This window comes from Stegodyphus dumicola, chromosome 3, assembly GCF_044657685.1.
Source record: "Stegodyphus dumicola isolate Sdum_Otavi_A_Nest chromosome 3, ASM4465768v1".
NCBI classification, from domain to species: domain Eukaryota; kingdom Metazoa; phylum Arthropoda; class Arachnida; order Araneae; family Eresidae; genus Stegodyphus; species Stegodyphus dumicola.
Window position 1 is genome coordinate 51,984,633 of NC_140770.1, and position 12,728 is coordinate 51,997,360.

The 12,728-nt window shown below is 35.2% G+C and overlaps 1 protein-coding gene across 2 annotated transcripts in view; it reads right to left on the reverse strand.

Annotated features, from left to right (window-relative positions):
• LOC118187418 (uncharacterized) overlaps nucleotides 1-9,955 on the reverse strand; it is a 43,646-nt gene extending 33,691 nt beyond the window's left edge. For both annotated transcript variants that reach the window (XM_035357637.2, XM_035357636.2), the window contains exons 1-2: nucleotides 9,800-9,955; nucleotides 1,874-2,030 (exon numbers count right to left, since the gene is read on the reverse strand). In XM_035357637.2, the coding sequence (XP_035213528.2) occupies nucleotides 1,874-2,030; nucleotides 9,800-9,838 (196 nt within the window). In that variant the 5' untranslated portion in view covers nucleotides 9,839-9,955. The remainder of the gene's footprint in view (nucleotides 1-1,873; nucleotides 2,031-9,799) is intronic.
• Nucleotides 9,956-12,728: the final 2,773 nt, after the last annotated feature.

The window sequence follows — 12,728 nt, forward strand, 5'->3', positions numbered from 1 at the left end:
TGGATTATTGCCAAAAGGATTTCGGTGCAATTTTGAGTCTGATAAGCTCCTTGGGGGACCGAATAATTTGGAATTTGGGGGAAGCAACCTGTTAAGTGCCCGTTAAGATATTGGAGTATGAGACTTCGGGACGAACTTTACTGTCACTATTAAACTTTGCAGCCGGACGTGGGTTTGATTTAAGATTGTTGCTATTGTTGGGGGAAGGACTAACGGACTGGGTGGATTGAGTCGTGGGTTTATTTAGGTTTTTCTTGGCTCCAGGAAAGCACGGACACGAACGCCAGTTCGCGGCATGAAAACCTAGGCAGTTTGCGCACTTAATCGGTTTGTCGAAGGGTTTGGTACAGTCTTTGACTTGCTGCGAACCAGCACATCATACACAGCGTTGGATCATACACAGCGTCTTTGAATCTTTCTATTTCGACGTCAGTGCCGAGAAGTTCCGTGATATTGAAGACTTCGTCAGCTTTCAGGCTGTTGTAAATCTGGACATAGAACAGAGGCATTGGAACTCTAGTCTTCCATCGTTTGAGTTATTTTGTGAATTTTAAACCTAGCAACTTCAATCGCAGTCTGAACAACGTTAATGGGCGTTAACAGACGGTAGGCCCCGAACAACAATTTTTAAGGGACGTTCTGCTTTCAGAGTATGAGATTTAAATTCTATTTGATTCTCTGGAGGAATCTAACAAGAGTTCTATAATCAGTTTCATTAGTAGTAGTTAATCTAATAAAATCAATATCTTGCTGAGATTTAATAGTGGGGGCATGTCTACGTAGCTGTTGTAAAAGAAAGTACCAATCAGCTCGTGGTTTGATAAATACAGGGGGAGGAGGTTGAACTTTAGGAATTGAGTTTGCGGCCGGCTGCGTAGAAGAATTATTTTCAGGATTAGCTTTTGCATTTTCTAAGTTCTCAAATTTATTTGAGGTATCAGGAGTTGAAATTGTAGGCGATTGAGTAGTAGGAGATTTTTTAGCAACAAGATGCTTAGGTGGGAGGGCACAGTCTTCCGAATCAGTAGCTCTAGGTCTTTTCTTATTATCCACTTTCGGTTTAGAATTACTAGCAGGACTAGAAGGTGCAGGTTGCTTGGGATTAGAGATAACATTAGTTCTTTTATCGTTCAGTCTACTGCAATTTGCAAGGAATTCACTTTCTGTTGCAGGAAGAGTAAACAAGTTAACCCCAAGGCTCCCACAAAGCATTTTTAAGGAATTCAAAAGTGTCTCACCTTCAGCACGCATTTGCTTCAGCATGGCGTCTTTGGTTTCAGGCGGATAGTCTTTTTTCTCGATCCGTTGAATATCAGATTCTTGTTCAAGGATTCGGTTCTTCAAGGCGTAGATCTGGATGGTGTTGTTGACGACTTGCGTTGGGAAAGTGGCAGGAGGAGCAGTCGTATCCATATCAGTGTTCGTAATTATTCGGGGAGGAGGTAGAAGAGATGCATCCATAAGAGACGTACTGCCAGCTGGAGGCGCCGTAATCATGTTCGTAGTTGCTGTACTATTGAGCGGAGAGCTCTCTAGCGAGCGACCATAATTGTTCGCGTCCGTGACGGGAGTCGTCGTAAAATGTAGTTTGTACTAGCAGCGTTCTAAACCCAGCTTTCGGTAAACTGGGAGTGCATAATACAATAGTAGAAATCTGCCAAATCATTGGTAAAGTGGTAATCATCAATTAAAGTGGGTCGAATGCTAATTGTTTATTAAATAAATGGCATCGGCTCCTTCAGAATTCTGCAGGAACTAGTTTTAGTAGGATCTCTGCCAGATTTCACAGTCGACGAGGTAATATGTAAGTACCAAAATTTTTAACTATATCTGGAAAGCTAAGATTAAATAATTAAAAGCCAAAAAAATATACCTGCATCTGCTATTGCTTTCGGTAAAGCAAGAACACCGCTTCCTGCCATCTCGCCAACGATAAAAACGGAAGCGAGCCATAGTGGTAGTCCTTTAGTCCGATGATTTGAATTCGCCGACTGTACTAATGACAATGATGAACACTTCGATAAAATGCCCTGAAATTGTGTTAACGAAAATTAAATTGAATTCCAGTTTCAACTAACTAGAAATGTGATTAAAAATATTGTTAATCTAATTTAATTAATAATATTGTTACGAAGTGTCTAGCCGCGGTAAGATAGCTTCCCCGCTAAGCAAGTTTAGGGCTGCCAGAAAATGGCAAGAGAAAGCAGGGTTGCCAGATTTGGCGACGAAATTGGCGATATGCTATAGACGGATGAAGCAAATTCTTACTGGTTTAGCCCAGAATGTTCTCGAACACACGCCAAAAAGCTAAATAAACCCTGCTGGTACGCGATCGCAATTCCGTGCGGAGTCAGTGTCTCGTCTAGCGAGTTGATAGTCAGTCAGTGAGCAAGTGTCTCGAAGTCTAGTGCCAAGTTGGTCGTCGAATGCATCGAGAGAGTCTCTTAGTGTATCGCGAGTTGTCCAGTTTGATCTTAGAGTGTGTGAGCTCCGGGAACGACTGAACCGAGGAGTGGGGAGCTGTGCTCTAGTGTATAGTCGAGTGCATCGCGAGTTGTAGCGTGGAGAGTCTCGAGAGTACGTAGAGTTCCGAGAACGACTGAGCAGAGTTGGGAGCTGTACTCTGGTGCTTTGCAGTGAAGCTGTCTCCACCGTTATACCCTGATAACCTGAAGGTTGTGTCTCTGATTGTTCCAGCGTGTTTATAGTAGATCTTCGGCTACTGTAAACATGCTATTGGAGTTGTCTTGAATAATACTGGCTAATAAGTTGTGTTTCGATACTTCATCAAATAGCGTCGTTATTCACTCCAAATCCGCGTACCCTTACCGTACGTACGTAAGAAGAAAAAGGTAGCAATATTGTCATAGTGGTTTTCTAAGTTGCTGGTGTAATTGTGTTAAATGAATTCACCACATCATATAAGAACATCTGAGTTTTCCATTTTACATAAAAGCAAGATAGAAAAATTAAAGAAATTAATTAAAGTGAGTATTAGAAAACTAATTACTCAAATTTAAGCAAGCATTATCGGATTTAAGATTTTTCTTCTCTAAGGTGACGTTTTAAATGCCAAAATGATACAATGCTTATCTAAAAGTTCGTTGAAAAGAATTTGTTATGTGAATTGGTCAATAAATCTCGGTTAACTGAGTCAGTAATCTACTTTTTGTTTGCAAAAACGTTTATATGATGAATGCTTTGTAATAAAATTCCAAAAATGAATTTTACTGTGTCAGATTAAAATGCGCAAAAGTATAAAAAAATCATAAACATAATTTATCCCTATCATTTGAATTTTCCTGAGAGATAACCATTGTCTATAAAAATATAATCATTCTGAATACTTGTCATAAACCTTGACAAGGTACTGATAAACCTTTCGCCGAACAACATGATAATCTAGCAGTGACACTACCTTTTAAGATAACTTAATGGAATTCAATTCTTCTTTCGATATTTAATCGATTTTTCTATAATGGGATTTTATTCTTTGTTTGTTACGTTTCTGATCTTGGTGACTTTATTTTTTTATAATTTTTTCCTCTACGAGAAGTTTAAACTAAAAAGAGCGAGCGTAACAAGCTCTTTAAACTATTGCAGGTTTTTCTCAGTGGGATTGGTATTAATCCCTGGGGATCAATGACGTTTTAAAGGGCGTCAATAGTGTTCAAAGGATCGATTGGGATCGACAGCCAAATATACATCGACATAATCAAGATTCCATTAATTACAAAAAATTTAGCAATAAAACTGATAATTTATTGTTTATTGATGTAAACCTCGGAAAAAAAAGGGGGGGGAGGTTGACTGTTCTACATCTTCCGTTCTACTAGACCGATTGTCGAAATTTAACTTGCATTTTCCATGGCTCAAGAGCTCAACTTAGGACAAACATTAGATTCATATATAGCATTGCTCTAACGTAGGTATTTTGACACAAAATCGGAATGATTCTGAAATAACATAATTTTTTTTCCATATTTCGATTCTATGACTCAAATTATGCCTATATATTAAATTTTATAAGGTTTGGTGAGAAATTTATCGAGAAATTAAAATTTTATCTTGGCGCATATTTTTCAGTTTGCGCCAAGAACTGAATTAGCGAACTTCTTAATTTATAGCAACCTATATTACTTTCCTTTTTTTCATTGTACACGAGCGAGGGGGGAAAAAGTCATTGTTTATACTTTCAAATAATTATAACGAAGTGCGTAAACCACATTTGGCGTTATTATGTCTTATAAAAAATAAGACATAATAACGCCAAATGTGGCGACAAACCAAATTTCAAAACGCGCCAATATGTAAATTCACGTATATCTTAAGAAATTTTGTATAAAAAACTCTAAATTTTTGCAGGCATGCATAGAAATACATTTACTTTCAGATGATAGTAAAACTTTTATAGGTTATAATTCTAATTTTTTTTCAAAAAATTTATAAAAATTATTTTAAAATACAAATTTGAAAAATAAATCACAAAAAAATGGGTGAATTTTATTTGAAATGAATCTAAATTTCGAAATGTGAAAGTAAGAATCAAATAAGTTTAATAAAAAAAGAGATATTAATAAATATATACCAAATTCTATTAACATGGCGGAACTAAAATTTTGAGAACTAATTTTTTAAAACTACGCGTGCGATTTTTACAAAACGTGACACTCTAGCCTAATTTGAGTCATAGAATCGAAATATGGAAAAACATTGGTATGTTATTTCAGAAAAGTCCGATTTTGCGCCAAAATACTTATGTTAGAACAATGCTATATATAAACCTAATATATATCCCTAAGTCTCGCTTTCAAGACATGGAAAACGCAAGTTAAATTTCGACAATTGATCCAGTAGAACGAAAGGTATAAAAAATGTCCCTCCCCCTTTTTTCCCATACAGTTGTATCAAACAAAATCAAGTCTTATTCGAAACACATGGGCGTACTAAGTTCTCGTGTTTAAAAGTCATTCGGAAGAAAATATCCCCGAATAAAAGTTGTGACCAAACCAACATTTTTGACATTTATTTTCCTCTTCTTACCTATAGGATGGAAGCTTTAGTGAAGTCAATAATTTACTACGGAAAACAAGATACAGATCGAATAATTTTGAACGAGGTGATTTCAGAATTAAGTGAAGCAATTTTATGCCAAATATTTTAAAAAAATTACATGAATACATGAGTCATAATATTGATTAAAATCGAACCTCTGTTCAATTAGAAATCTGTGATTTTGTTTTTGAAAGTTTATTTGTATTTGTAAAATTAATAATATAGTAACAAAGCAAAAATATTAAAACATGTATCTGATAGACCATTTAATTTTTTCAAAATGTTTGTTCGTATTCTTAGTCTAATTGTTGTTATTTACAATGTGCAAAGATTTGTACTTTGTTTGTGTTGTCTGTAGTACATTTTAGAGAACAATTTAAGGGGGTGAATGAAGAAAACCATTCTTTTAAAAGGTACTATTGCAAGGAAAGTGTTCAGCATACCTTAAAATACCAGAAAAAGAAACCGTGTTTCGTGGTCATGTTACTGAGCTCAAAACAAGAAAAGAAGCTAATAAACTATACGGACAATTAAGACATCATGTTCAGCATGTGATTAAATCTAATTACTCCAACAAAATCAGTACACTTTTTCACATGCCAGTAGGCTAGTAATATCTGCTGATTTCACTGGTGTAGTATAAATATATAAGGGGTGTTGAAATGAAAAAGTACAAAACGTTGTAACAAGAACACCGGTTGAAATTTGAATATGCTGCTTTGGTATAACGTAGGGAGACATCTAAGGACGCGAATGTAGTATCCGGCGTGGTTGTGTGTATGTATGGGCACCTGCACATGACGCAGACAGGTGACGGAGGACGAGGACACCTGGCGTATAACATAGGTAAACAGGCATATGTCCAACGTCCTCACTATCTCGAAGAAGCAACTCGCTGGAGCCCCGTAAGACTGCACCGGGAGTTTACATGGCCATACAGGGGCTAGATGTCAAGTAGATTTTACATAGGACGTTGTTAATAACACAAAGTAACTTAAAAAGAATATAAAGGATACCATTAAAACACTAAAACACACATATAAGCTGAAGCACATAGATATACAAAATTAAACGTAAAAGCATAAAAACACACTCGTAATTACGTAACATAAAGACATAAAAACACACACGAGAATACATATCATGACACATAGAATACATATGGAAACACGTAGAGCATATAAATGCAAATATTGCACACAGAAGAAACATATGAGACATAGTAAGGTGTGCGTAAAGCAGAAGCGCTGTGCGGAAATATGCTCAGTACCCATAATACATAATGTACATACTTTCATTAGGGGCTTCTGTTGCATGATTTAGATATTTCGTTGCATACACTACATTCGTGCATTGTACGGATATTATATATTTCGATTTACGATAACACATCGTTCCATTGGGTGCTCAGTGCTTTACACAGATAAACATGTCAGTAACATTATTCTATTGAAAGCAGATGATTACATGAGGCTCGAAATTGAATGTGGCGCTTACAGAATGTGTACATACTGCGAATACCTAATCGTTGAGTACATTGTCTTCAGTACCATGCTATTGTGGCTCGCAAATGTCTTGCCCTAGGGCGTTGATTTGCTGTACAACTGCGCAGATACTCCTTATAGCTGGCGGGTGTTTGATTATGAAACGATAGTAAAGTGTTCTATCATTCGTTGGATGTGGTAAGTGGTGGTCTGTTGTTAGACCGCAGTCAAATAGGTAGTGCTCGGGAGAACCTAGCATGCCACAGACACAATTGTCAGATGTTGAGATGCCATGACGCATAAAAACATGACGCACACAGTTGCGTGTTCCGTTCAATTGATGCAGCAGTGCGTGTGATGACACCATGGCGTTCACATTGCAAAATTCGACGACAGAGGAGCAGCGAGATGTTATCAGATTTCTGACTGTGGAAGGGTCCACAGTCAGAAACGGCGGATAATATTCAACGCCGGATGGTGGCCGTATACAGAGCAGACTATGTGTCGAACAAGTCAGTGAGAAAGCGGAGTGCCAGTTTTCGTTAAGGCATGGAGTATTTGAGTGATGACGCGAGACCAGGCCAGGCAAACACAGTAATCACGGCTGAACTCATTGGCAATATGAACGACCTAGTGAGAAAAAGCATCTCAAAGGAAAATGCTTCAATTTGGACGACGAACTGAAGAACACAGTGGAGGTCTGGCTCCTGTCACTGCTACAGAAATTCTGGGAAGAGGGAATCCTTTGGCTCGTGAAAAAATGGGATAGTTGTGCTCAGGCCTCTGATGACTACTTGTGAACAAGTACTTCAGTATATCCATAGTGCCATTTCGTATCTTTTCATTTGAACAACCCGAATATTTATCCAGGTACTGAAAACGCTACCACATTTGTTCATAAATAAATAGGAGAAAATTAATAACATCAAGCAATACTGATTCAGTTAACATTGATACAGATTATTTTACTTTCAATGCATTACATTCCCACCTTCAATTTCTTCTATGTATTTTACTTCTTTATTTCAAAGTTAGATTAGGTTAAGTTATCTGAATATGGCAAAGCACATTGGGGATCGCAGCCTAAAGGAAGGGAGGGATTCTCTGTGAAGGAATTTTCAAGGAAAACTGTCGTATTCGTGTTACACTGTGAAAAATCCATGCATCTGACCCACTTATTTCTTCATCTTCAAACGGAATTTTACTTGTAGTAGTAGCTTCTAAAAATACTCAAATATCGGTTATTTCTTGTCAAAAGATGTCATTCAATCAAATATGGGTTATGGGGGAAGATGAAATGCCTTGTCAATGATGGCATCTTTTTGCCATCATTAACAAGCCCATATTTGATCGTTCTTCTAGTCAAAGTGCTACAGCAGCTAAATCTAACATAATTTAAAGATTTGATTCTCTAGAATATTGCTATTTCTCCAAACATATTGTTGCGTACTACGAATTCGTGGATTTGGAGTAATTGAAGATAACACGTGATGGAGAATCGAACCACAGTTTTTTTGTTCGCCAATATTACAGAGGACAGTTCCAGTGTTACCATTGCTCCCTTTGAAATCGTTGAGTTTGTTAATCAAAAATTTGTTGAAGTCTTACAAAATATGAAATCGATAAAAAATATATTTCAGATTCCAAATTAAGACTTCCCATATTCGGTTGGAAGATAACGTTATTCAAAACTTCATGGCTCTAGGTACCGTTCTTTTATCACAATGCGAGAAGCATACAAAACTTTATGCATATTCCTCATTATTTCAGTTGTTTAAACATAACACAGGGCTCTAATATTTGATGGCAAGAATTTGAAAAGGGAACAGACATTTATAGTGAATCAACGCAAAATGCTAAAATGAAATTAATAATCCTTCTGGACAAATTGCCTCTTTGGTCTAAAAAGAAATTTTGAAAAATTTCAAATTTTATATTATGCACAAAGGGTTTTTTTGTGTGTGTTACTTTTATTTATTAAATATGTCTTTTGCACTTAAATCATAAAATTCAGTTCAACAGCAATATCGCAAAATAATTTTTAAATGAACCTATCTTTAGAATTTCCGATACAGTCTTGCTCTCCGGAGATAATTTTTTTTCCCCCTCGTGCAGTGTTGTCATTGCTCGCTTTGAAAACATTCAGTTTCTTTAATCAAAAATTCGTTGAAATGTTACAAAAATAAGAAATCGATTATAAAACAAATTTCAAATTCCAAATTTGGGCTTCCAGATGCCCATATTCGATGGAACATTACATGAATCAAAATTAGATGGCTGTACCGCTGTTTTATCACAGTGCGAGAAACATTCATACATTTATGCAGATTCTTCATTATTTAATTTGCTTAAGTATAACACAGGCGATAATATTTGATGGCAACAATTTCAAAAGTGATTTTCCTTTATAGTGAATCGACGCAAAATGCTAAAACAAAATTAATAGCCCTTCTGAGCTAACGCTCCTTTGGGGTAAAAAAAAAAAAAAAAAAAAAAAAAAAAAAAAAAAAAAAAATCTGAAAGCCTTCAGATTTTACATTAAGGGCAAAGGAGCGTTTTTTAACTTTTTTGTGTGTTACCTTTATTTGTTAAATACCATGCTCTTCGCACTTAAACCATGAAATTCAATTTAACAGCACTATCACAAATATTTAAAACAGCACATCCTTAGTATTTCCGATACTCAGTGTCGAGCACTGGTGATAATTTTTTTTTTTCGTATTGTGTTTTGCTCGCTTTGAAATTGTTGAGTTTCTTAATCAAAAACTCATAAATACTTTACAAAATAAGAAATAGATAATATAACAGCTTACAAATTTGGGATTCCAGATGCCCATATTCGAATGAAGATGTACGTATTTAAAATTTGATGGCCCTAGGTACCTTTGTTTCATCACAATGCGAGAAACATATATACATTTATGCATATTCTTCATTATTTAATTTTTTTAAATAATAAAGGGCTCTAATATTTAGGGGGCAACAATATATAATATTTAGGGGCAACAATTTGCCCTTTTGCCCCCAATTTGCAAATTGCCCTTTTGGGCTAAAATGTATTAAATTCTCTAAGCTACTACGCACTTCACACTTCATTAACTTAAAAATATTAAAAATAAAAATAAATTTCGTAATAACAAATAGTTCTAAGCATCATTAAATTTAAGAATATTATAAAATAAAATTAACTATGATTTAATTGGCATCTGAATAAAAATTTTCAAAACAATAATTTGGCAACACCGAAAATACTTCCTTACCGTAGTTTCGTGTTTGTGAACATCATTGCTTGCTTCCATAGCAAACCTAAATTCCTACCGTAACAGAGGAGCAGGCAGCATCAGCTTATAAAATGTTATTTCGTTAAGGTGGAAGAGAGAGAGAATTTCGTGAGCGGAGTAATATATACTTTGCAACGCAGACGACATTAGCGTAGATGTAAGAGATCACGAGATTCCTGTTCCGTAGAGACATGAGCTATCACATTTACGATTCATTCAATGATAAAAAAGGCATTTTTAATTTTATTCTGTCGCATTTTTCGCCTACAAAATGTTTAGTAAGAAAGCGATTAAATTATGATTACATTATATCTCACGTACAAATATAGATAATAAAAGCTAAATATAATTTGTGCAGCTTAAAAATTCATTGTCTTCTGTTTTATTCAGTTATCTCAATAAAAAAAGAATTTGGAAAAGAATAAATTGTTTCTGAAGGATTTTCGTTCACAATTCCATTAATTTTGCAACTTCTTACTACAATTTTGAATGAATTGTTAAAAATATTCCATAGAAAAACTTTAAAATTAAAAGTTTAATTTAAAATTAAAAGTTTAATTTAAGGCAAAATTTCATAATAATAAGAAGCATCATGTTATTGAAAAAGAGAAATTACAGTGGCTCCCAAAAGTGTTCCTACACTTATGATTTTCATTGAAATAGGGCTCTATCCATTAATTAAAAGTAAACTTTCTGAATGAGATTTTAATAATAAGATCTATAATCTATTCGTAACAAAATTACATGAAATATTTTTAAAATATAGAGAAACTTTATTTTTAAGAAATTAATTAAGACTTGTCCAATAAATCATTGTACTTACAGAATCATTTCTCCGTGACATTATCACCTTCAAAGTAGTTCCCTTCGGCATTCACACACTTTTGCATTCGGTGCTGCCATTGCTGGTAACAGTTCTGGAGCGATGGTTTTGGAAGGCCCTTTAGGGGATTCTCCGTTTTTGCTTGAACCTCTTCAACTGATGTAAAATGGGTTCTCTTTAAGGAAAATTTAACTTTAGAAAATAAAAAAAAATTCACATGGAGCCAAATCAGGTAAATAAGGAGGATGCCCCATCACAGCGATGTTTTTGCTGGTCAGAAACTGCTTGACAGATAGGGCCGTGTGAGCGGGTGCATTGTCCTGGTGAAACAGCCATCCATCAGTCCACAACTGCAGCCCTTTTTTTCCTAAATTTTTCATCAAATCGTTTTAGTATTTCAATGTAATAGCGTTGATTAACAGTCTGACTATTGGGAACCCATTCAATCATTATGAACGTGCTGGGCGTCATCTTCCACTCTGTCCCTTCCCCCTGAAAACCACTTATGCTATTCAAACATGCGTGCATGAGACAAAGTTTCATCTCTATAAGCCTCGGTTAAGATTTGAAATGTTTCCCTCGTGGCTGATTTCTTAAGTTTGGTGGTGATTCGCTGTTCGGTTTTTACATTAGACATTTTCCCGGCAGAATGCAGTTGCATGTGTTCACTATGACGCAGCACTGGTGTAGTCGCTTAAGTCGAAACTGACCGCATGGATAGAGGAGATGTGTAGCATGACGTGTCACCAAAACAGTTGTTGCCAACTCCACTCTTTTTTGAAGCTACACAGTCTCGTTTTTTTATTTATTAGTCCAAAGGGATTTGAATCCCGAAGGACTATTAGTTTCGTTTTGGCATTTTGCGTCGGACTCATAAATGTCGGTTCACTTTTCAAACTGTTGCCACAAAATGTTAGAGTCCTGCATTATATTTGAAGAAATTAAATAATGAAAAATCTGCATAAATGTATGTATATTTCTCGTATTGTGATAAAACAACGGTACATAGAGTCATCGAATTTTGAATAACGTAATCCTCCAACGAATATGAGCATGTGGAAGACCAAATTTGAAATTTGAAATTTGTTTTATGATCGATTTCCTATTTTTTAAAACTTTGACGAATTTTTGATTAACAAACTCAAGGATTTCAAAGCGAGCAATGGCAACGTTGTGCAGAAAAAACATTTTTATCTCCAGCGCGTGAGTCTCTGTATCGGAAATTCTAAAGATATGCTCGTTTTAAAACTATTTTGCGATATTGCTGTTGCACTGGATCTTATGGTTTAAGTGCGAGGAACATGATATTTAATAAAGAAAGGTAACACACAAAATGTTAAAAAACGCCCCTTTGGACGTAATTTAAAATCTGAAACATTTCAGATTTTTATTTATTTATTTATTTATTTTATTTTTTTTTTTTGTATCACACCTCGTATATACGCAGATACTTATGTCCAGATATTTCTTCATACATATACACATATATATAGTGTTACGGATTTTGTATTTAGGTAGCTATTTTTACTAGATTTAAAATTAAAATTGTTTTATATCCCCTTGCAATGCAGCACGAAACTTATTTTAAGAAAAGCCAAGTCAGAAAAGTAAAAGTACAGGATCACGCGCATTTAACATTTAATAAATATATATCTCGTAATTTTACTTTTTTGTTTTCCAGAAATCTCGAGAAAACGGAAATTACCAGAAGCTTCTCGTGACTGATTAAAAAGCCGGAGAGAAACAACTGAGTTCAGTTGTTTTAAGTGATGTGCTGCTGTTTACTTAGCTGCTGTAGTTCTGATCGGATTAGCGTTCTCTGCAGTTTAAAATATAGCTACTGATTATATTGCGTGATATTGTAAGAATACCTCTGAGGATAATTCCAGAGTTTTGTTACATTTTTTGTGATAAAATAAATTCTAATCTTTCATCGGACTTGTACATTCAATCTAGTACAAAATATGTAAATCAAAATTATAATTTAAACTAACGGTAAAACACTCATTCTTCCTCTCTGCTTTAAACATCGCAATAATTTCCTTTGAATTGCGTCATTTCTAGATCATTCTATGGCCTGCGCAG